Source organism: Podarcis cretensis, assembly GCF_951804945.1.
Source record: "Podarcis cretensis genome assembly, chromosome: 9".
NCBI classification, from domain to species: Eukaryota; Metazoa; Chordata; class Lepidosauria; order Squamata; family Lacertidae; genus Podarcis; species Podarcis cretensis.
In genome coordinates this window covers 30,142,385-30,168,016 of record NC_137178.1, presented here as the reverse complement: position 1 = coordinate 30,168,016, position 25,632 = coordinate 30,142,385, and the positions used below count along the sequence as shown (strand labels likewise).

General features: G+C 42.0%; 1 protein-coding gene and 1 long non-coding RNA gene across 2 annotated transcripts in view; one reads left to right on the top strand and one right to left on the bottom strand.

Annotated features, from left to right (window-relative positions):
- TRPC3 (transient receptor potential cation channel subfamily C member 3) overlaps positions 1-23,897 on the top strand; it is a 66,795-nt gene extending 42,898 nt beyond the window's left edge. Inside the window, exons 4-12 of the mRNA XM_079990513.1 lie at positions 2,475-2,639; positions 3,899-4,115; positions 6,667-6,900; positions 8,152-8,416; positions 9,471-9,666; positions 13,843-14,052; positions 15,441-15,524; positions 19,360-19,435; positions 22,701-23,897. Of these exons, the coding sequence (XP_079846639.1) occupies positions 2,475-2,639; positions 3,899-4,115; positions 6,667-6,900; positions 8,152-8,416; positions 9,471-9,666; positions 13,843-14,052; positions 15,441-15,524; positions 19,360-19,435; positions 22,701-22,843 (1,590 nt within the window). The 3' untranslated portion in view covers positions 22,844-23,897. The remainder of the gene's footprint in view (positions 1-2,474; positions 2,640-3,898; positions 4,116-6,666; positions 6,901-8,151; positions 8,417-9,470; positions 9,667-13,842; positions 14,053-15,440; positions 15,525-19,359; positions 19,436-22,700) is intronic.
- On the bottom strand, positions 15,872-19,375 carry LOC307224090. The gene is made up of 2 exons (XR_013842419.1): positions 19,295-19,375; positions 15,872-16,427 (listed from the first exon to the last, which is right to left on the bottom strand). It is a non-coding gene; the product is annotated as an uncharacterized lncRNA (long non-coding RNA).
- Positions 23,898-25,632: the final 1,735 nt, after the last annotated feature.

The window sequence follows — 25,632 nt, the reverse complement described above, 5'->3', positions numbered from 1 at the left end:
CTGAATCTGGGGCTTTCTGTGTGCAAACACATGTCCTAGCACTGCACAATGGTCTTTCAAAGCTGCTCTTCCACTCACAGAAAAGCTGTTCTATATCCATCACTAGAGCTTTGTTTGAGAAAAGTGGAGGTAAACCCAAAGATTACATTCCCTTACACAACAGGCCAGTGTCTAAAGCAGAAGCATGAGAATTTCTGTTGTATATTATGGCACTGTGCCAATTCCATAGGTGACTATGACAGCAGTTTGTACGTAGCTAAAACAAAATGCTGTTCATCCTGAAGAGAGAACACCGTGTTTTCACACACACACACACACACACTGCATAATAAGCAGTCTTTAATTACTGCTGTTAATTTATTGTCACCACTGTATCCATGACATACTGAATCTTTCTAACGAATCCACCCATGCCTAGTATCTGCAGAACAGCAGTACAGTCATACCTCATGTTACAGATGCTTCAGGTTACGTGTTTTCGGGTTGCGGACCATGGGAAACCCGGAAGTACTGGAATGGATTACTTCCGGGTTTCGCCGCTTGCACATGCGCAGAAGTGCTAAATCGTGCTTTGCGCATGCGCTGAAGCGCCAAATCATACCGGCGCCTGTACAGATGTGGTGCTTCAGGATGCGAACACTGCGAGTTGCGAACGCGCCTTCATCACGGATTACGTCTACAACCTGAGGTTCCACTGTACTGGCCATTTTCCTTCTGCCAGGGTTCCTTGAATCTAACCCTGTAGTTTGGATCCAACTGTGGTTGCTACAAGGGGGAGGGGAAATTCCCCACATACACGTTGGACATGAGTTGACAGTGGAGGTGGTACAAAGTAGAGATAGCACTATGGAAGCGCATGACAGAAGTCGTTCACCCAGCGGGGCCGAGCTACAATGCTGGCTTCCCGGCAGCTGTGTTGCGCCCACTTGCCAGGCGGAGGAGGAATGAGTGGCGGGGAGGTTGGCTCACAGGCAGAGCCAATCCAGTGCACCTGCCAGTGTGCCCACACTGCCTGACCTCCCTGCTGCCTTGCCGCTCCCTCTCTTCCCATTAAGTGGCAATGAAGCATCTTCTGGGAAGCATGGTTAACATGATGATCTCAGTAGGTGGGGCACATGTTGCGGTAACCATCCATTCAGCCACTATGCAGTTGCGAAGTGCTGGTTGTGGCACCGCCACATCCACAGCCAGTTTCAATCGCTGAACAGCAAGGACAGGAATGTGTCTAAAATCCCTGTCACCATGTTGTGGTCGCTTCTGATTTGACCTAGTAACACGTCTCACCAGCTACCACTCGATCCGAAGAGCCATTTCTACTCACTGTATTATTCTGTTCAAGGGGACGTGGGTGGCGTTGTGGTCTAAACCACAGTGCCTAGGGCTTGCCGATCAGAAGGTTGGTGGTTCAAATCCCTGCAACGGGGTGAGCTCCCGTTGCTCGGTCCCTGGTCCTGCCATCGTAGCAGTTCAAAAGCACACCAGTGCAAGTAGATAAATAGGTACCACTGTGCTGGGAAGGTAAACGGCATTTCCATGTGCTCTGGCTTCTGTCACAGTGTTCTGTTGTGCCAGAATTGGTTTAGTCATGCTGGCCACATGACCTGGAAGCTGTCTGTGGACAAATGCTGTCTCCCTCGGCCTGAAAGCGAGATGATCACCACAACCCCATTATCGCCTTTGACTGGACTTAACTGTCCAGGGGTCCATTACCTTTTTACTTTACCTATTATTCTCTTCCCTGTTCCCTAACACCTCCACAGTGGCTATATTGGGGTATGATTCCTTTTCAAACATGAAGTTTTTGTATTGGGTGACCATAAATGGGCGATCGCTTGCTCAAAAGAATCTCACGCCATGTGAAAATTTTGTCCCTAATGGGGAGGCAAATTATTATAACCTCTTTCACCATTGTTCCTTTTATTCCATTTTAAAGTGGTCCTGTTTTGTTTAGTTTTGTTTAAGAGCATTTATGCATGGAAACGGTACACAGGAGAGGATTGTGAATTCACACTAAAAAGAATAAAGGCTTTATCCCAAGTATAGTAATGAGAGGGAGAAACTTGATTTCTAGCATGCGGCTCCTGTGTCTAAGTAGGAGTATGCTTGTAACATGATCCAGTGTCCCAATAGTTGTGTGACACAAAATTATTCATCATTATATAAAGATTTGATGGAAACTGAAAGGTTCTCTCAACTCTCAGCTGAAATATCTCTTCTATTAACATGTTAATGTTTGCCCTATCTGTATTCTTAGGAAATGGAAAATGTGAGCTGTTACAATAGATGCAATAGAATCTTTGTTCCTCCACATGCTGCTCCATCAATCCAATTTGCCATGCTGCTTGGGGTTGATGGGAGTTGGAGTCCAATGACTTATATTGGGGAGTCGGGCACAGGTTACCCAACCCTGCAGTGTATTAATTACATGTGCTTCAGTATCTGTGTAACTTGTTTTTCTTCTGTTTTCCCCACAGTTTGTGGCCCATCCAAACTGTCAGCAACAGCTGTTGACCATCTGGTATGAAAACCTCTCAGGATTACGGGAACAGGCCATTGCGATCAAGTGTCTAGTTGTGCTGGTGGTAGCACTGGGCCTCCCATTTCTTGCCGTTGGGTACTGGATCGCACCATGTAGCAGGGTACAAGGTTTTGTTTTTGGCTTTTTTGGTGTGTAAATGTATTTCATTTCAGAAAGCCCTCTGTTGAAGTAAGAGACCCAGTCGTGTGCTGAAGGCCTTATTCCTGTTTCTCTTGATACCTTGCTGAAACCAAATGATTGCTATTGTTAACGTAATTGTGATTATTCGTTTCCATTACACCAGAATGTTTTACAGTTTCTTATCCTGTACTTCTGTTGGGCGAGTGAATTTGGAGCATGAATACCCTAGTTACTAAAAGGAAGTAACACTATGCAAATAAAATAATGCTAAAGATTAGTAATTTATAACAAGTTTCTAAACTAAATAAAATAGGTTGTGGCTGCCCTGCTTGGATGACCTAGGGAAGAGGTCCTGTATCTTCTTCTCTTCTCTCTTATGAAGAAAAGCTATCTCAAGTATGATCTGTAGGCACAAGAGGCCATCATCTTGCTGAAGCTAACGAGGTCTGGTCAATGCAAGAGCCTGAGAACTGCATGAATACCCCCTCGGGCTCAATGGTGGAAGAAACGTAGGATACAAGTTTATGAAAAGAAAAACACACACACACACTATAAGGATCAGTATGCGTTACCCAACATACTGGTGGCCTCATAGGCCTCCTGTTAATGCTGCTTACTTGAGATAATAATAATAATTTATTATTTATATCCCAGCCATCTGGCTAGGTTTCCCCAGCCACTCTGGGCAGCTCCCAACAGAATATTAAAAACACAATAAAACATCAGACATGAAAAACTTCCCTAAACAGGGCTGCCTTCAGATGTCTTCTAAAGGTCAGATAGTTGTTTATTTCTTTGACATCTGATGGGAGGGGGTTCCACAGGGTGGGTGCCACTACCAAGAAGGCCCTCTGCCTGGTTCCCTGTAACCTCACTTCCCTCGCAGTGAGGGAACCCCTAGAAGCCCCTCAGAGATTGCAACAGTGTGTGGAGTAGCTTCAGACCAATAAAAATGTATGAATCAAAACCTTTTCAACTTTTGCACAGGATTGCCAACAATTTGGTTCTACTTTTCATCAAAATTTGATTCCAAAATGGTTTACAAAAGCATAAAAATATACAACAGTCATTTAGGCGAAGGATTCTTAAGTATGGCTTTACAATAGTTAATTTGCATGCAAAGAAGTATCCCTAAATTGAAAATTAGCATTAAATATGCATTTTTGGCATGTGCCATGTTTGTTGAAAGTGAAAGCATACATTGATTAAAAACAAATCTATTCTCCTTTGTTTTCTCAGCTTGGAAAAGTTCTCAGAAGTCCATTTATGAAGTTTGTGGCACATGCAGCCTCCTTCATTATTTTCTTGGGTCTGCTGGTGTTCAACGCTTCAGACAGATTTGAAGGGGTCACAGTATTACCCAACGTGACAGTTACTGATTACCCTAAACAGATTTTTAGGGTTAAGACCACTCAGTTCAGTTGGACAGAGATGCTGATCATGGTATGGGTGCTTGGTATGTATATAGCCTCTCTATCTCAGTGTCAACCTGTTTAGTTTCTATGGCATTCTTCGATAAAACTGCTTTCTGTCATAGCTATTGTATGCTGCTCCTGTACAGTTGATTTAATTTGTTAATTCATTTCGGGGTCCATGCGCACCCTGAAAAATCTGTATCCAGGGGCACAGAGCGCTTATGCGCATGCGTGAGCAGCAAAACGCGGAAAAATACTTCCGAGTTTGCCACTTTTGCAACCCGAAGTTTACATTACTAGAGAGTAACCCGAGGGTCTATTGTAGTAGATTTCTAGGCAGAGATCTCACAAACAGATCTACCGTATTTTTTGGTCTATAAGACTCACTTTTTCCCTCCTAAAAAGTAAGGGGGAATGTGTGTGCGCCTTATGGAGCGAATGCAGGCTGCGCAGCTATCCCAGAAGCCAGAACAGCAAGAGGGATTGCTGCTTTCACTGCGCAGCAACCCCTCTTGCTGTTCTGGCTTCTGAGATTCAGAATATTTTTTTTCTTGTTTTCCTTCTTCAAAAACTAGGTGCGTCTTATGGTCTGGTGCATCTTATAGAGCAAAAAAATACGGTAATTAAAACTAAGCATCATTAATGGTTTAGAGTAGGGCTTTCCAAACTTTTCATGGTGGTGACACACTTTTAGACATGCAGCATTTCGCAACACAGTAATTCAGTTTTACTAGCAAACTGGAGGTTAAACAAACCCCTTTCCAACCCTGGGAGGGGCGTGGGGAACATTCACACGACACACCTACACTCTGCAGCCGACACACTAACGTGTTGTCATGACACACAGTTTGGAAAGCTCTCGTTTAGAGAGTGCTACTTGTAAAATGTATGTTTTTTGAAACAAAGAGCTGGTGTAAGGTTTTGTCGCAAAATCGCATCAGACTTCTTCCCAGTGACCTTAGATGTTCAATGCAAATTACAGAATATGTGTTGAATACCCAAGGGATCTGGGAAGAAGTCTTTCTTGCTCCAGTAAATAAATAAATCTCACTACAACTTAAAGAGATAAGAGAAGCAACATGATAGGCAGATAGATCAGCTAGCCAAATCTATAATGGCTGTTTCTTAATTTAGACTGAACTGAAAATCTCAGAGTTTAGTTAAATAAACTCTAGAGATTGCACAGCATTTCCCCATAGCCTGGGAGTGTCAATAGCCTTGATCACTGATCCCTAGAGCCTTAAAATAACTCTGGCATTTTCATTTTGCTCTCTCAGAGTCTTTATTGTAGAGGACTAAAAATAATTTTAGGAACGTGGGTGGCGCTGTGGGTTAAACCACAGAGCCTAGGACTTGACGATCAGAAGGTCGCGGTTTGAATCCCTGTGACGGGGTGAGCTCCCGTTGCTCGGTCCCTGCTCCTGCCAACCTAGCAGTTTGAAAGCACGTCAAAGTGCAAGTAAACAGCGTTTCCGTGGTCTGCTCTGGTTCGCCAGAAGCAGCTTAGTCATGCTGGCCACATGACCTGGAAGCTGTACGCTGGCTCCCTCGGCCAATAAAGCACGATGAGCGCTGCAACCCCAGAGTCGGTCAGGACTGGACCTAATGGTCAGGGGTCCCTTTATCTTTACTAAAAATAATTTAAAAGTTGTGGGCTGTAACCAAGTCAAATTCAGAGTACAGCCGTTAAAATAAACCGGTGTTAGACAAATCTGTTGATTTCAACGAGTCTATTGTATGTTGCTCCAGTAGTCTTATTCTGCATATGTCTTATTCGAATACTACCCTGTACCTGTATGCCTTTTCAACTTCATTAACATCCTCTTCAAGTTCATATAAAAGGAACATCCTATCTAAAATTGTGGAGGTCTGTTCCCTTAGCACAATAGAATGCCAGAAAATTTCAGAGCACCTGAATCTTCCATTAGACATATGAGTGTGTATACACACCCACACCAACACACACCACCCCACATATACTTTCTCTTTCCTTTTCTCCCTGTCACCTTAAGGTGACCCGCCTGCTCCCAGGTTAGATGAATGAATGGAATAAATCAATCAATGCTGAGCAGCAGTTTCTCTTCTGCAGGTGAGAAAGGTGAGAATAGGGAAGTGTTACTTTTACAGGGTAAAGACCACTCAGGAGGGAGGCTGGAATACTTCCGCCAAGCAGCTGCTGAAGATTCCCTACCTCACTTTCCTGCAGGACTAACCTAAGTCTGGTAATCACGACAAGAGCTCAGATAATCTGAGTGTGAGTTTGGGTTAGATATGTAGATTTATATGTCTTGCTTGTATTCCACTTCGTGCTAACATTTCACGAGGTCTGTTACACCAGTAATATTGCAGAATGGACCTATGACCCTATACATAAATCTGGTGTGACAGGTGAGATCCTTGCAGTTTTCTGCATGGAAGTGTCTTTCAAGTATGACATGCCTTGTGTAAAGCAGCTAAGAAAAACCTAAACCATTTTCACTTGTACAATTCTATGTATGTCTGTTCAGAAGTCAGTCTCGCAGAGCAGTGGCTTGCTCCCAAGTCAGTGTGTAGCAGTCTTCACTATGTTTTTATTGTTTTTCTGGTTTTTAGGCATGATGTGGTCCGAGTGCAAGGAGCTTTGGACAGAAGGACCCCGAGAATATATTTTGCAGCTGTGGAACGTTCTGGATTTCGGGATGTTGTCTATTTTCATTGCCGCTTTCACAGCAAGGCTGCTGGCCTTTCTGCAGGCGACAAAAGCACAGCAGTATGTGGACAACTTCATTCAAGAGCCTGACCTCTCTGAAGTCACACTTCCACCAAACATAGAATATTTTACTTACGGCAAGTCAAAGAAATGTTTCCGTGTCTCTAGTATATTTAAATGGCTAGCATCCTTTTAAAGGAATAGCATGAGGATTATCACAGGAGATGCTCACTCAGTGGAGCACAGCTGTAACAAGATTATCCTGGCAGCGGCATTGCTATTACTTACTGGGAGGGACAGGGTAGATTGGGTCTACTGGTGCAGCCCCACAGCCCCCACATTGACCCTCCCAGTAAGTAATAGCAATTCTGCTGCCAGGATGCTCTTGTTGCAGCTCTGCCCCACCGGGTGAGTTGTACCTGTAACCTCATATAACCACCCAAGCATACTTGGGACGCAGGTGGCGCTGTGGTCTAAACCACTGAGACTCTTGGGCTTGCCGATCGGATGGTCGGTGGTTTGAATCCCCGTGATGGAGTGAGCTCCTGTTGCTCTGTCCCAGCTCCTGCCAACCTAGCAGTTCAAAAGCACGATAAATAGGCACTGCTGCAGTGGGAAGGTAAATGGTGTTTCTGTGTGCTCTGGCCTCCGACACGGTGTTTCATTGCACCAGAAGCAGTCTGGTCATGCTGGCCACATGACCTGGAAAGCTGTCTGTGGACAAACGCCAGCTCCCTCGGCCTGAAGCGAGATGAGCACCACAACCCCATAATCGCCTTTGACTGGACTTAACCGTCCAGGGGTCCTTGACCTTTTACCTTTACCTTTACTTTTTTGAGCCCAGTACAAACTTATAAAACAAGCCTCCTCCTGAAGATGCTACTCCTTACAAATCATGAAAGAAAAGTTTTGATTTTTCTTCTGCAATTACATTTAATACATTGATCTCCCCCCGTTGGATCTCTTCTATCATGCCCTCAAACAACCATCTCCTTTTTTCCTATTTTTGTCTTAACATAACATCCAGGTTGAAGGAGAGCCTTACAAAGCTTGGTGTCTGTTTTGCAACTTTTAATAAATAAATAAATCCAAATAAAGATATCATTCTGTTGAAGTTTTGAAGGCTACAAACATTTGATAAGTAAATCAAATCACTTTAAAGCTTTCTGGCCTTTTTCATCGCAAAGTCATGAATTATTTCCTCCAAATCAACTTCTCTTACAAGGTCGTGGTGAATTCAAATTACTCAAAAATATCTATTCAGCACTATAAATATGTATCTTTATCAAGATATATGAATATAGAACGGCCAGATATTTTATTTTTTTAACATGCAATAAACCCCCCCCGTAAAACAACAGTTTCTCATTTATGTCTCTTTCTTTCAGCTCGAGATAAATGGCTTCCATCTGATCCGCAGATCATATCAGAAGGTCTTTATGCAATAGCTGTTGTGCTTAGCTTCTCTCGAATAGCTTATATCCTGCCTGCAAATGAGAGTTTTGGCCCATTGCAGATTTCACTTGGAAGAACCGTAAAAGACATTTTCAAGTTTATGGTCCTTTTTATTATGGTATTCCTTGCCTTTATGATTGGGATGTTCATATTGTACTCCTATTACCTTGGAGCCAAAGTAAACGCAGCATTTACGACGTAAGTAAAGCTTATGAAAAATAGGACAAAAGTTTTGTATCCTCTTTGTGGTGGAGGCTGCTGGAAGTTTACAGTACAAGTTAGTTTACACATGCATGTCCATCACAATAACTTGTCACTCAGTTCATTTGGACGGATTCAGCTGATTCTAGCTTCTCCTCTGTCCCCTACTATCCATAATTGCCTATCCTGAGAGTAAATGTTACTGAATATATTTGAGTTGCAGTTATTATATAAGTATAACCAGGTGCATTATGTAGTTAGACAAACTATTTAACATTCTTATGTTGTTGTTTTTAAAAAAATGAAGCTTACAGGGCATGTGATATTGAAGATTTGTATGAATGCACAGTAGATTGAGAATGGTATACCATACAGTCACTCATATAATAATTGGATTTCTTCCTGCAAAAAAAAAAAGGGGGGGGGGAGCTAAATCTACACCATTCATGGACTAATGCATTTATAGTTGGGGCGTGTAATATTGCACATGTGTGTCCACTGCGCATGCTATAATACGCAGTGACATATAATAATCATGTATTTTTCATAAAAGCAAGCAATTGTTATAAGAACAACTCTGTGCTATGCTGAAATAGCTGTGCATGCACACACATGTACATTTGGTGCTTTTATATATAAAAAGTGCAAGTCTGTTGTGACAAGTTGAGCTATGCCTCTGCACTATATTTCATTTAATTTTTGCACAGTTTGCAGGGAGTTCTAGAGATGATGCCATTTACTTTATTAAACAAGTATCTAACCAAAGTTGTAAGGCAGCATCTTGGTGTACAAGGATATAAAAAATGGCAATACACCACCACTTTCCCCTGTCAAACTTAATTCTGTTAATACAGCTCACCAGCCGCAAACATAATTGGCAATATGCAAAAAAGCCACAGGGGAATCAAGTTATCTGAAAACATTTTATGTTGCGAGCATCTTGTTTTGATTAAATGTCTGCACTAGGATCTTTGAATCATCTACTTTTAAACAAAATAATTTACAAGTATTTATATTTGAATTAATTAACGTACCATATTTTTTCATACAGAGTTGAAGAAAGCTTTAAGACCTTATTTTGGTCAATTTTTGGCTTATCAGAGGTCACGTCAGTTGTCCTCAAATATGACCACAAATTCATTGAGAATATTGGCTACGTGTTGTATGGAATATACAACGTAACGATGGTTGTGGTTTTACTCAACATGCTGATTGCCATGATCAACAGCTCCTATCAAGAAATTGAGGTGAGTACTTTTCTGCTTTATTTTGCCCACCCACCCTGCAAAGATTTGTTCTGTATATACTGTTTCTCAGCTTACCATAACTGCTCAGACCAGGCATAGGCAACCTTTGGCCCTCCAGATATTTTGGACTACAATTCCCATCATCCCTGACCATTGGTCCTGCTAGCTAGGGATCGTGGGAGTTGTAGGCCAAAACATCTGGAGGGCTGAAGGTTGCCTATGCCTGGCTTAGACCCTAAGGTATGTTAACTTAAGAAAGTTCATGGAAGGAAAGGTTTCCCATTTCCTCTTCCTCCCTTCAGCTACTGTCACCCCCTACCTATAAAGTGTTGTAAAAATAAAGATAATGCTGTCAATGGCTACTAGGCATGATAGTCAGAAACTGTGTGCTTATGAATACAAACAAACATACATACATTCATACATACTCAGTGGTCTAAGCCATGGTGCTTCTTGGGCTTGCTGATCAGAAGCTTGGCGGTTCGAATCCCTGCAACAGAGTGAGCTCCCGTTGTTCTGTCCCAGCTTCTGCCAACCTAGCAGTTCGAAAGCACACCAGTGCAAGTAGATAAATAGATACCGCTCCAGGGGGAAGGTAAACAGCGTTTCCGTGCTCTCTGGTTTCCATCATGGTGTTCCATTGTGCCAGAAGCGGTTTAGTCATGCTGGCCACATGACCCGGAAGGCTGTCTGTGGATAAACGCCGGCTCCCTCGGCCAGAAGGCAAGATGAGCACTGCAACCTCATAGTCGCCTTTGACTGGATGTAACCATCCAGGGGTTCTTTACCTTTTTTAAGCTGCTTATGAATACCAGTTGTTGGATATTTCAATGGGGGAGAGTCGTCTTGTGTTTGGGTCTTGCCTGCAGGCTTCCTGTAGGCATCAAATTGCTCACTGTGAGAACAAGATGCTGGACTAGACAGGCCAGTGTCATGATGCATGATTCTGATTGGCTGCTCTTGTGACTGCAGGCCCCTCATATAAAAATTAATAGTGAGATAACTTCACACTCCATTTCTGTATATATTTATTTCCAGCGTTTAGATACTGCCCCATCACAAAAAAATCCTTTGGGAGGTTTACAAGTGAAAATTAAAACCATAAAATATAATTATACATCATCTCTGTGTTAATAAGAACATAGGAGAAGCCCTGATGGGTGAGAGCAAAGGTTAGATTTTCAAATTCTCTGTAAGCATAACATGTTTTCCAAAATTGAATAAATACAAATGTGCCTGATTTGCATAATTATTATGACCTGAGTACTGGGAAATAGGAAATTTACTGTAACAACATAGACACCCCCTCCACCTCACATAATTAATTTTGTGATTCTGATAAATAATTATGTCACATTCTATCAACACAGTCATCTTTGCTGTGTCAACAGGACTCTGTGGTGCTGCTGATTACATTAATATGAAAACAAATACTAAAGGGCCTTTAAAACCTGATTTATTGTAACATAAGCTTTTGTAGATAGCTTACTTGTTAAGATCCAGGAAGTATCAATTTCAGTTTGAAGATATATCCATGTATACTAGGCTGGATAAAAACATGCATTTCTGTGAACAGAAGGATCTCTTAAAAGCAGAGTCTTGCTAACGAAAAGGGGTGTGAGACAATTTTTGCCAGTTCCCCTCCTCCCCTATTTAAAAAGGTTAATATCTGGTGAGAGTTGGTGAAAATGCATTCTGGGAGTGTGTTATGATGACTAAACTGCATTTCCAAATATTAATTATTCAGTGTGTAACCTAAGCATCTTTTTCTGCTTACCATATTTAAAGCTTGCTTCTAATCCTAGGTGCATATTAGAAATACATACAGTAGGTGTTTATTCTAAAACAGCCAAGGCTGTACTTAACATCTGCAGGGTGTCAGGTTTTCAAAGAGGGCTAATGTGCGTTACTTAATCAATTACTGATAGCCACATTTTTTATTCCAGAAAGCGCCTTATTCAGCAGGACTGCAAAACACATCATTAAAAAATTCAATCATATCATCCTGGATGTTTATGTTCTAAACACAGTGCAGTTGAAATAGATAATAGTATATTTTACATGTAAATAAGATGTAGGCATGCTTGGCAAATAACTCCACTAATCTTGGTTCTCAAGAGAAACTTCCAGATCTGTAGTGTTATTTTTTAGTATCCCGAATAATTAAGAATGTTATGTATCCTGGGAAATTCGAAGAAAGTTCAGTATGTTTTCAGACTAATTGATTTCTTTCTTTTTAATTTTATTGATTAGATTTTTATCCCACTCTTCTTCTAAGGTACTTATTGCCCTGTACATGTTTCTCCTCCTCTGCATTTTATCCTCACAACTCTGTGAAGCAGGTTAGGCTGAGAGAGAGTGATTGACTTATTATGATCCAGTGAGCATCATGGCTTAATGGGGATTTGAACCCCAGTCCCCACAGTCCTTGTCCAACGCTCTTATTGATACAACACTGACACTACATATCTTGCAAACAATGGTATTTTACAGTGTTGAACCTCCTCAGACCATTTCTTCAGTTTAGCTGTGGGGAACACGTCCAAATAACTCTGCATTGTTAATACGTTTATTTTTATTACTTAGAATTATATCTCACTGTATTGCATTATCCAGCTCTTGAATGACTGTGGGTTTCTATTCAAAGCAATAGAGTTTCAGGCTGAAAGAATCTCCCCAAGAAATTTGTGTTCTGGCATGGGGCTTGTGTTGTTGTTGTTGTTGTTGTTGTTGTTTTTTAAAAAATCCTACTAGGCATGGCTAAATTTGTGGAAGTACGTAAGTCACTCTTTGGATATCAGCCATACTCTTGTTTTGTCCCAAGAGTACTGAAAAGAAGACGACGAGATTCAAGGACTTGGGAATAATAGAATATAGTGTGGGGGGAAGGAAACAGGTTGGAATCCTAAGCATACTTATTGGGAAGTAAGTCTCATTTTATTCAGTACATCTGGGTAAAGATGTTGATGATGAGACGGAGAGAATTGGGAAAAGGTGAACTTTTGACAAAACAAAAGTGAATATTTAATGCAGTGGCGTAGCGTGGGTTGTCAGCACCCGGGGAAAGGCAAGTAATTTGCGCCCCCTAACCCATGGATTTAGGGACGCGGGTGGCGCTGTGGGTTAAAGCCTCAGCGCCTAGGGCTTGCCGATCAAAAGGTCAGCAGTTTGAATCCCCGCGGCGGGGTGCGCTCCCGCTGCTCGGTCCCAGCGCCTGCCAACCTAGCAGTTCAAAAGCACCCCCAGGTGCAAGTAGATAAATAGGGACCGCTTACTGGCGGGAAGGTAAACGGCGTTTCCGTGTGCCGCTCTGGCTCGCCAGAGCAGCGATGTCACGCTGGCCACGTGACCCGGAAGTGTCTCCGGACAGCGCTGGCCCTCGGCCTCTTGAGTGAGATGGGCGCACAACCCCAGAGTCTGTCAAGACTGGCCCATACGGGCAGGGGTACCTTTACCTTTACCTTTAACCCATGGATTTGCGCCCCCTAACCCGTGGATTTGCGCCCCCTAACCCTAACCCCCAGATGTTGCGCCCGGTGTGGTCGGCCCCCCCTGCACCCCCCACGCTACGCCACTGATTTAATGCCAGCAGTAGAAGCACATAACCAGGAGACTCCATACTTCAGAAGATTGCACTCCAACTTGTGGAGGGTGTTCAGAACAAGGATGATGTGTGTGTAGAGCTACGGTGCTAGATCCTGCAGAACTTCCTCCCACCCCAGAACATTTACTGAACATTACCAGAGAACACCTGAAGTGTGAGCACCACTGGATATGCCTAAACCCTGCCACTTCCATGCAGGATACTTCATATAAGTCACTGGAGAACAAGTATGGCTTGAGGGTCTTTGGTAAAGAATGAGGAGGACTCTGTAATCCTGAAGATCAGAGTGTGGTTTACTCATGCTTCTCAGTAAACCTTGTTTTACCCAGGAGACAGAGCAGGGAGTGTAGTCCTTTGCTCTTCCTTCTTCCTACTAGTTATTCACTGATGTTTCTGTTTCTTGCCTCTTCTCTTCTCATCTTTTTTATAATTGAAATTGCTTGCTTGTTATTCATGTTTTTATCCAGTAAGGATATCCTGTCCCTGCACAGGAAAGTGGGGTAAAAATAATGTGCAGTCGAGTAAGACTATTCAAAAATAAATGAATGGACATTTCTTTGTTCCCAACGTAGGATGACAGTGATGTGGAGTGGAAATTTGCTCGCTCTAAGCTCTGGTTATCGTACTTTGATGATGGGAAAACCCTGCCGCCTCCATTCAGTCTTGTCCCAAGTCCCAAGTCTTTTGTTTATTTCTTTATAAGGATCATTAAGTTATTTAAGTGCAGGCGGAAAAGACTGCAGAAGGATATGGAACTGGGAATAGGCAACTCAAAATCCAGGGTAAGTGCAAATCAGACTCACTCTGTTTCATGGAACATTATTTTTTAAGCTTTTGCTATTTCTTGAACCCTAAGTAATGGTTTGCACTGATGAAGTATGCATTGCTGATCACATTCTAGGGTCTTTCCCATGGAAGGCCCTCCAGATGTTGTTGAACTACAGCTCCCATCATCCTTGATAATTAGCCACGCTGACTGGGGCTGATGGACATTGGAGTATAGTAACATCCAGAGGGCCACAGGTTCCCCACCTCTGGTCTTCTACATAGTAGGGATAGAACCGAAATATGGAATAACGAAAATAACCAAAGTATGTCTACATCCAATCTCACATAGAGACATAAATGTCTCATGTGAGGGAGATGGCTAGTGAGAGCTGAATTGTAAGCTATATCATGGAAAACTGATTGTACCCCACAAGAAAACAGATGCATATGGGGCACTGCAAACAAATAAGGCCTTTTCCCTTTCCCTTTTTCAGCAAGCCCCTTTTGTCATGCAATCCCTGTGGCATTATTGGGTGAGTTAGCAGAATCAGACCTTGCTATTGGGAGTGTGTTATGTTTGGGGGGGCTATTGAAAGCATCCTCTCTCATTCAGTTCTAACATACCTTTTCTTTCCAGGGTTAATTTCTGGCAAAACCAGATTTCCAGTCTCTGGAATAGTTTATAGGGATGCATGTGTATCAGAGTTGGCCCGCCTTGGGCAGTGAAATTCTGCAGAGTAGCACCCCTGCTAGCGCACTGTCCCTGCTGTCACATGACCCTGGTATGCAAGGCTTTGGCAGAGGGGCAGTGGCAGAAACTTCCGGTTTTGCCTCAAGCTGTGAAATGGCCTGGCCTGGCCTGGTGTGTGTGTGTGTGTGTGCGCGCGCGCGTGCACACACAGACATACATATATCACTTTAAACGATTAAGTAGCTGAAGCATAGGAGAGATTAACAGTGAATAACAAGCTCCTTCTCTCTGTTTCAGTTTTGTCGGTATTCCTTGCACTGTTGTTTATTTTAATACAATGCTAATCTTAAATTAGTACGCTATAATATTTTACTTCTCGAATCTTCTTTAGCCTGGCCACAAGCTCAGCGCTTGGGGAGCTACTAGCCAGAGCAAGCTAGTATTTAAGTGTGTGGAATGTTGAATTTGTCTTCCATACTTGATTCCAGTTCAGAGAATAGGTAAAATATATATTCTTATCTGAGCACATCCTTGAAGTTGAGAATAAATACATGCACAAGTAGTTTGTGGAATCACAGCTCGGCTTGTTTCTTTCAGAATGCTTTTGCTGAAAAATATACATTTCTGTAATCAGTTAGTAATAAAGCAATGCCAGATTACAGTTGCAAATTCCATGGAAAATATTCTGATTTTAGATTTATTCTTTCCTAGCTCAATCTCTTTTCTCAATCCAACTCGAGGGTTTTTGAATCACACAGCTTTAATAGCATTCTCAATCAGCCAACACGCTATCAGGTGAGTGGTTAGCTGGGCAGTACATGCAGCCATGATTATCTAAATAAATTACAAGTTTCCATGCAGCTCTGAAGTTGGACTGCCAATTCACAAACAAATATTTTGTGACAGATCTGTTAATCGCTTAGCACAGAGCTTGCAGGAAGGAATCGTTTTCCTGCTTGCTGCTATTTTCACTGCTCTGATGCCAAACCCCCAAATGACTTATTAAAACTTGGGTGAGTTTCGAGGTTGTGTGGCAGAAACTGCTGGGAGAAAATGCTGAGAAATGTGCCAGCAAATTTATTGCTGATAAGCTGCATACCCCTGGACTGTAGCCCACTGTGATTTCACTCAGGAATATTCAGTTAATTAATTGAATGGTTCATTTTAATTAATTGACCTAATTCACGAGTAAATGCATTTTGTATATCTGCATTATGAAAAACCTTTAGAACCATCAAAATTTCAGATTCTCCAAGTGTGTGGCCAATACACCAACCACCCATATACAAGAGGGCTCGGGAGAACATAAACATTTGGAGCAGTGTAACAGCTTTTTTTTTGGGGGGGGAGCCCTAAGGGTAGCAGGAAAACATTATTATTTTTTAACTTAGTGAGAACAGATAATGCTCAGAGGCTGCCAAACCCTTGACTATTGGTGGTGGTGGACCCTGGAAAATCAGGGGGTGAGGAATAGAATGGTATGTTCTGGAAAAGGGGCGTGCTATGTGACTGGAATTCTAAACAGAAACACTATGTATGCTGTAACATTGTGTTGCAAGCCCAATTTGTATTATTAAATGGAGAATGGAACAATTTCAGTTGTAAAACCTTAGATTTGGCTCATCAAAAGCTGGCACAGAAGGCTGAAAAGGTTAAGGCATAGGATGTGCTTTTGACTGTCTTTCTCAAAGTCCAGGCCTGCGGGTTCAAAGAAAAACGAGTTATAGCGCTGAAAGAACAGATTCATCAACATCATTTTAAAGCACCAGTTGTGTTGAATGCTAAGCTTACAGAACACTGTTATAACAAAAGGTCAGAATGCAAGATAGACCATATTGAAAGCATCCAGGAGAGTGATGGAACATGAATAATTTAAATACCAATCTGCATAAACAAACACAAGCATATTATTCAGATACAGTGATATGAAAGATTTTTTCCCATGCCCTTCTCTCTCTCCCTCTCCCTTTCTCTCTCCTGTTGACATAAGTCTGACCTTGAGCCATAGAATACATGGGATTTTTATTTTCTGAATTGGAAATGCAGACCTTCAGTGACTGCTATGATTGCGAACAAGGGAGGGGAGTATGAATACTGGCCCAGCTTGACAATTCCTGACAGCAGTCCTGGAAAAAAAAATAATTTCTCCCAACTCACAGAAATAGCATGTGATGTGAGCACATTTTTGTTTGCTGTTTTTTGTCCAGTGGACAAAAGGGTTACAAATGAAGCCAGAAAAAGGTGGAAACAACAACACCATGAAGATCTCTGTACAGACCTAGCTGCATTGGCCCCTATACTGGGACTTATTTATTATTTAATTCATTGAGAGGAGGCAACTTCCTGGGCTCCTGACTCTGTATTGTACATGCCAATGAGAGCAGATAACATTGTGAAACTGCCATAATGTTGCTTCTGGCTGAAGCCTTTGTCAGTTGCCCCTTTGCCATCGCTACAAGTAAGACCTGAAAGAAAAGCGTGGCAGTTTATCTTCATCCCATAACATGAATGCTCTACTTCCTGCTTCCAGTGTTCCAACCATGTGGAATGCCTTCCCCCAAAATTCAGTTCTGCAAGCTGTAAGGGACTCGAGTGGTTCATTCTGCCCCTCCATTTTCCCTTTCAGTATTTTCTAAGTAACACTCAGTGTTCTATGGCTCACTCTCAGCCATTGTTGGGCTGTTTGGGGAGATTAAACTCCTTTTGGGGTGTATGCACGTACTTTTTTTGGAACTTCTTTTGGCACTTATGATCTCTTAATGCAGTGGTTTTCAACCAGTGTGCCGTGGCACCCTGGGCTGCCTTGAATGATGGCACCCTGGGGTGCTGCGGGCAACACATGCCTCTGTCCCTCTTTTCTTCCCTCCCTCCTCTGATGCCCTCTTGTGTCTCTGCCTCCCAAAGGCTTGCCAAGCTGTTTGTTGCAGCAGCGTTGGCTACTAAACCCCCAAACTTGGCTCTCTAGCTGTTTTGGGACTACAATTCCCATCATCCCTGACCACTGGTCCTGTTAGCTAGGAATGATGGGAGTTGTAGTCCCAAAACAGCTGGAGGGCCAAGTTTGGCCATGCCTGCTAGGCGAATGGTGCCTCTGGGGCTGGCCAGGGGATGCTGGTGCTAGGAGCTGAAATGGCCTTGGAGTAAGCATGGCAGCAGGCGAGGGAGCCCAGCCTGTCAGCCAGTCCACCAGCCCTTGCTGATGGGAATGGACAGACATGTCTCAGGCCCCTGTGGGGCAGTGTGAGGAGGTACCTCTCTTTGGGGCAGGGGGCACAGCTCTGAGATCAGGGGCAGCAGCTGACCGGAGGACTCCCAAAGAGAGGGGAGAGGAGAGGAATCTGAGGGAACACTTCCCAAGGGACGGTGTTCAAAAAGGTGTGAGGGGTTGCCAGCTCTGCAGGCCATGGGTGGCATAACTTGGCTCCTGAGCCCCATAGGGGTGCCACAGAAATCATGTAGTTGGTCAGGGGAGCCATGGACTCAAAAAGGTTGAAAACATCTGTCTTAATGAATTCATAGGCTGACTTTCTAACCAAAGTGCACAAGGCTCACATACAATAAATACAGTACTAAATAAGATAAAAATAGGGAGCCAGTGTGGTATAGTGGTTAAGAGTGTGGCACTAAGAGCTGGGAGACCAGAGTTTCAATCTCCACACAGCCATGAAACTCACTGGGTGACTTTGGGCCAGTCAATGCCTCTCAGCCTAGCCTACCTCACAAGGTACTTGTAAGGATAAAATGGGGGAGGAGAACTATGCCCATTCACCTTGAGCTCCTTGAAGGAAAGGTGACCTATATACAGTATGTAATAAATAAACAAATAAACAACAAAAAATGCCGCCTAAAACATAATCAGTTTACAAGCTGAAACACACTCATCACTAGGAGCCCTGCATCTGCCCTAGTTCTCAACGCCTTATCCTTTTACTACAAACCATTAACTCTAATGGATGAGGTAGATAATAATAATAGTTTAAAAACCCAGGGCCGCTACAAAACCTCCTTGCCTGGCTTTTCCAGAGTAATCAAATTGCAGTTACATAACGCTTGTCTTGCAAAGTCCCAGACAAAAACACAATTGAACAGGAAGTGTTTTGTCACAGTCAGCGTATACTGTCCCCTTCTCTATGCTTGTTCATGGGGATAACCTTCCTCTTGTTTCTCAGTCCAGCCGCTTTGGCTCTTGGCACAGGGGCACTGTGTTTGAAGGAGTGGTTTGACTTGAAGAAGTCATTCCCGCACAAAATGCCCCACCTCACGATTAAAAAGGTGGGATTCGATGTGCAATCTTTGCTGACACCTTGTGGTGAACAGGGGTTGCAGCCCTGATAGGGAGCCCAAAGGTTGCAAGGTTTGTTATTACATATTTTCAGTGAGAAATAAGTGTATGAGAGATATTCAGGGTCCTTCTATTTACTGAAACAGCCAGGCATGTGGTGCTGTATTATATCTGGTACTATCCATGTCTAGTTGGGGCAGGAGAGGGGAATTAAATGGCTCTGTGTGGCTTCTTGTAGGGTTGGGATCCCTTCCAGTCTGTGTAGCTGTGAGTTGTATGTTACCTTTATGACATTCAAAGCATCGTGAAATGATAAACAGTTGTGGTGTTGTTGTTTTTCTCCAATAGCAAATCATGAAGAGACTTATAAAACGTTATGTTCTGAAAGCACAAGTAGACAAGGAAAATGATGAAGTCAATGAGGGTAAGAGCTACTGCAGACTTCTTAATATACTTGTACAGTAGGAAGACTCTGAATGCTGTCCCAAAAATGTAACTACTGAGTCAGATCATAGTGCAGTAACTGGTACACTTAGTGCCTTTTATAGACTATCATCACCTCTTATTTTGCCGCCCACAGCACTTTTATCAAGATATGAGTACTGGGCACCTTTGCCATTACACACACAAAAAGCACTACCTATACCACAACTACAACTATAGTTACTACCAGATGTTTTAGCAGAAATTGGGAGCAAGTCACACAGCAACTGTAGAAACATATTGCCTTTTATTTTTTTGAGGTGAGGCTAATTCTTGGTTCACCAGAAACTTAAATAAACTCTCTGCTGAAGCAGGTGTCATTTATTCACTTTTAAAAATTCATTCAGCAAAATTTATATATCGCTGGATGGTAAACAAAGCTCTAAGTGGTTTGCAAAAATATAAAGTAAAACATTAAAATTGTCAAGTTAAAAGCAGGCATTTCAAAATATGTGTCATGTTAGCCATCTGTTGCACTGAATTCGTGTATGATGTCAGGATACAGGAAAGTGGCTGTACTTTGCCCAAAATGGCCTGGAGTGCCTTACTAGGCTGTGGGCTAGAAGTAGCCCACCAGTGGTATAGATTATTTACAGACAATGCTGCTCCCCACCCCCTGCCCCCAAAATGTTATTATAATGAACCTTATGACATTTGGAAAAATAAGTGAGCTTCTTCAGACTCAACACAGAAAACACATGAAAAGATTCATGGATGGGGAACCTGTGGCCCTTTCGATGTTGTTAACCCTGACCATGGGCCAGGCTGGCTTTGGCTGATGGGAACTGAAGTCCCACAACACCTAGAGTGCTACAGTTTCCTTATCTGATTTAAAGGTTAAAAAAAAAAAAAGCTAGCAGAGAAGGGGAGACTTTGAAGGAAACCTGCACTGGTGGAACTGAAAATACTTTCCTCTCACATTTTCTTACAAGGAGGATGTTAATATGCTTTCAAAAAGTAATTCCCAAATGTGTACTATGGGGAAAAGGCAGATTGGAGACTAAGAAATGCACTTAAAATAGAATGCATTGATTCACAGATGACATTAAAATAAAACAACCCCTCAGGAAACCTGAAATATGATTGAAAATCCAATTTTGTACATATGTGGCCACTGGCTGATTTAAAAACTTAATACAGGCATACTTAAAATTGCCTTTCTGCCTTTCATAAATGTGCACTCCTAATAGGAGAGAGGCTCAGAAGCTATTTAAATGGCACAGGTGAAGTAATCTGTCTGAAGCTTAAGAAGGCTTTGCCGATAGCCATCTCCTATTCCAAACTGGAATAGGTTAGAGTCTTTAGTTATGAAAGATAAAGTGATGGGGGATTAATACTTTGAGTGAAGCTTTCAATCTGCAGAAAAACCCTTCAGCAGCCAACTTACCCTCCAGAGATCTGGAGAATGCGAAAGAGAGATAAATATTTAAAATCATGAACCTGCCTCAGTCCAAATTCATGAAAATCTGTATGGAGGAAGCAATCCCAGGGGTTCTTTTTATTTGTCAGCTTATTGTAGGGGACATGCACACGTTTTCCCTGTAAAATCTCTTGAGCTAAATTAAACTTCTGTCAAGAAATGTGAAGATGAATAGTTGCATGTGAATGCTATAAACTAATTCTGTAGAGCTGTAAACTCTGAACTGCTTTATTTTTGAATTGGACAAAATAAAGTAGTTTAAGACAAAACAGCTAAAAATACTTAAAACCCCAAATACCAGTGGTAGTGACCTTTAAAAACATATCCACGTGAGCTGAATTCTCTTCTAAAATTAGCTAAGAAAAAATATGTGACCTTAATACCTCAAGGATGTTGCTTTGCTGCTGTAAGATATGAAGTGTTTGTAAGAGTATGGGAAATACAATGAATGCTATTTGTCATTTTTGGCTTAGAAGCATGAGAGTTGCATCTTAGACCGTCAAGAGAATAAAAGCATACTTAGATTTTTGTTGAAGCTTATTTCTTCCACACATCACATGAAGACCACACACAAAGAAAAGTGAATTGCGGTCCTTTAAAATGACCCAGTTACATTTATTTCAATCCAGTTTCTAATGTCTTGTTAGTCTACTGTTATATATATATTGAGGACTGATTGGAATGGACACTTTTGAATTTTGCTATTAATTCTTCCCTTTGCACAACCTTGAGATTCCTCATCTTTTTCTCAAATGTCATACTTCTCAGAGCTCATGTTGGTTTCAATAGGTGGTGTATGCTAAGCATGACAAAGTCTGGATCCAACCCAGTGTATTTAACAGTCAGAAGTTTGAATAATAAATTATTATAGCAGAGGTACTCCATTTGATAATGCATTTTTCATGTGGATCTCTCCAAAGCTAAGCACCAATAAGTTCCATTAGATCAAAATGGGAGCATCAAGCATTTCGGGGGGTGGGGATGTAAAGCATTAATTTCAACCACTGAAATTAATAGCAATGTAAAAGTGATTAACTTTGGCTAGATTGTGTCCTGCGTTCAAAATGCGGTTAAATAATCAAACAGGTAGAGGACACATCATTGCTTATTATCAGCCCGACCAGTTCAAAGAAGAATACAGTAAAAGCTTTAAGTAATCTAACTTAATAGTTCAGTAAAGCTTGCAGTCATAATGGAAACAAAAATAGATAATAATAAAAAATTGTCCAGTAGCACCTTACAGACCAACTTAGTTTGTTCTGGTATAAGCTTTCGTGTGCATGCACACTTCTTCAGTCATAATGGAATTACTTATGTAAAGCACCTCCTTATATAATTCATCAGCATAGGTTTAAAACATAAGAATATAAGAAGAGACTGATGGATCAGGGCAGTGGGATATCTATTCCAGCATCCTGTTGTCAGTTGCCAACCAGATGCCTATTGTAAGCCTGCAAGCAGGGCCTAAGTAATAATAATATTATAATAATTTATTATTTATACCCTGTCCATCTGGCAGGGTTTCCCCAGCCACTCTGGGTGGCTTCCAACAAAATATTAAAATACAATGGTCTGTTAAACATTAAAAGCTTCCCTAAACAGGGCTGCCTTAAGATGTCTTCTGAAAGTCTGGTAGTTGTTTTTATCTTTGACATCTGGTGGGAGGGCGTTCCACAGGGCAGGTGCCACTACCAAGAAGGCCCTCTGCCTGGTAGTATCCGGTACTACTTCAAATGCTTGGTCTTTGTAAGCTGTGTCAACAACTTTCTTTTTACTAATTACACAGGTGAACTTAAGGAAATTAAGCAAGATATTTCCAGTCTTCGCTATGAACTCCTTGAAGACAAGTCTCAAGCAACAGAGGAGTTGGCAATTCTCATCCATAAACTCAGTGAGAAACTCAACCCAAATTTAACGAGATGTGAATGATCTCAAATTCCTGGATTTTGACCACAGCACAAGTATTGGCAATAATATTTATGAGTGACTTATACTTGAAAATGTATTGTAGATTTTTAGCACTAAATAACTTTATGTACAGCTTTATTTGAAATACAGTCTTAGAAGATTTTATGAATTTACATGCAAAAAACCCAGTTTATTTAATGTGTATTATAAAGGATATTTTGCATTTATTTAATAAGGTGCAATTGTATCTAAACAATCTTGCATTGCAAATAGTTTTATCAATAAAATGTGTATCATTTGCACTGAACAAAGAAAAAACAACACTGAAGACTAGGGCTGCAATCCTAAACCGGTTTACTAGGGAGGTAAACATGTTTAGGATTGTACTGCATATGTCCTCCACCATGCTGATGGGAGATGTAGTAACCAAAATACAGCCAGCTCAGTGAAAGATTACTTGAAAGTACTTTGCATATGATCCAGTTAAAATTAAAGCACGCTGAACTCCCATTGATTTCAGTGGCATGCACTTCTCACACTGATGTAAAAAAACAACAACACAGCACAATCCTGTGCATGTTTCCTTGGAAGCAAGTCCCCCACGTTTAGTGGGCCTTAGATTGCAATCTTATACATGCTTCCATTGAACTCACTGGAGCTTATTTTGGAGTGGACACGTATAGGATTGTGCTGCTGCTTCCTAGTATGGATACTTGGACTAACCTTTTTAAGTGCTTAATTTTCACTGGATCACACCCCTTGATTTATCAGCTTTCTTAAGAAACAAGCCATGGCATGGACAACTGAATGTTTAATAGTGAAGATAAAAATGCGGCTATAATAGTAATAGTGCCGTTAAAATTACCTATACCTATGTAAGTTTGCATATTTGCTTTCAGAATAGGAAGTATTTTTTTTTTTACTTCTAACTAATGTGAACTGTCAAAATATACATTTTCATGTGGTGAAGATGATTTTTTAAAATTTAAGATACTATGCAGGGCTGATATTTTGTTACATTTGTTCTAAATAATGCCTCTGATGCGTACTTGTTAAATAAAATATTCATACTTTATTGACTCTTATTTTATTCTTAATACTATGTCAGTAGTCAATAGGAATGCACAAGCACATTGAGGGGAAGGGGGTGGATGGATGGAGGATTGGTGCAAACAACCTGGAACTACAGGGATGAGGAATTGGTTTAATGCAGGGAATGGGAACAAAAGAAAATCAGTCAAATCTGGAACTGCGGTCCTCTAGTACAGGAGCATCCAAACTTTTTTCAAAGAGCCAGATTTGATGAAGTGAACATGCGTGAGGGCCGACCATTTTGCCTGACGTTCTTTGAACCATTAAAATTAAATGCAAATTGTTCAAGTTCATAGCAGAAAATGTCTTCTCACACAAATACGTTGAGCCAATGTTCGAATCTCTTGAAACCGGCTCTTATCCAGTTGGCGGTAAAAGTTCACAAGAGAGCTGTTGGTGACAACCTTACTCAGTGTCACAATGCAGCTCAATGAGCTCGAGCTGCAGCTGAACTGGAGCATCATTGGGGTGAACAGAGAATGGAGAGGAGAAAAGTCTGATCTCCTTTTCAATAGCAGCAAAATCCTGAAAGCGCCGTTTAAACTCCCAAGCCAGAGATGCGATGTCTGCTGCATTCCTGCTTGTTTGCACACTGATATTATCGTGTGGAACACTGTTCATTATTTCCTGCAACACTGAAAAATGTATGGTATTGGGCTGTGTTTGTGACAATTGCCTTTGGAAAAGTTGCAGCTTTGTTCCAAAGGCTTTGAGGTATGAATAAAGCTGGTTCACCGCTGCATCTTTCCTCAAAGACTCTTGTTCAGTACATTCGGATGCTTTGTTATGTCACACATCGATGCCCGTTAACATAACAGTGTGTGGGAGAAGGAGACATGATTAGGAGTCTGGGAAAGGTTACCCACCACAAAGGCTCCCTTTCGAGATTCCACTTCCATGTGCGCTGCTGGGAATGGGACAGTTCCAAAATCTTGTAAGAGGCAGTCACACGCACACAAAACTCCTAACTTTGCCTTTTCCTCAGCCCCATCGCTTCTGCGCCTTTCCCGTCAGCAAACTTGGCTCGGATCTAGGGAGTAGCCAAGAATCCTAACTTCTCTTCTCAGTGGGCCAACGCCAACCCCCTGGCTGTCAGCCTCAGAGAAGGGGGGGGGCAGTGACGGCAATAAGGAACTGCAAGACTTCCCCTCTCTTAATTGACATCTTTCCACAGGGCCTGCAAGACAGAGCTGTTCCACCAGGCCTTTGGCCAAGGCACAGTCTGACCCCCTCCTTCTGTAAACCTCACAGAACTCTAGCCCAATGGTTGCCATTAATTTGATTCTGAATTTATTTTAGAATGAATTTATTTTAGAATGAATTTCAATTAATTGACTGTGATTTTATGTAAACTGTGCTATTTTTACTCTTGTGAGCCGCTCTGAGCCCGGCTTTGGCAGGGGAGGGCAGGATATAAATAAAATTTTACTTATTCTTCTTCTTATTATTACTACCCCCCCCCCCCCGATGTTCCTCATCTCCACAACATCCGTTCGCTCTTCTAAAAACCACACCTGCTTGGGGTGGCAGATGTCTGCGACATCGCGACCTCCCCCTCCCCACCTTCTCCTCCTCCAGCAGCCTGACCCACCACCTGCCCAACTCCATCCCTCGCATTGCACCATAGCTCTCAACCGTCCCTTATTTGGCGGGAAACTCCCTTATCCCAGTGTTGTGTCCCGCTGCTGTCCCTTATTGATGATGTCCCTTAAATTTCC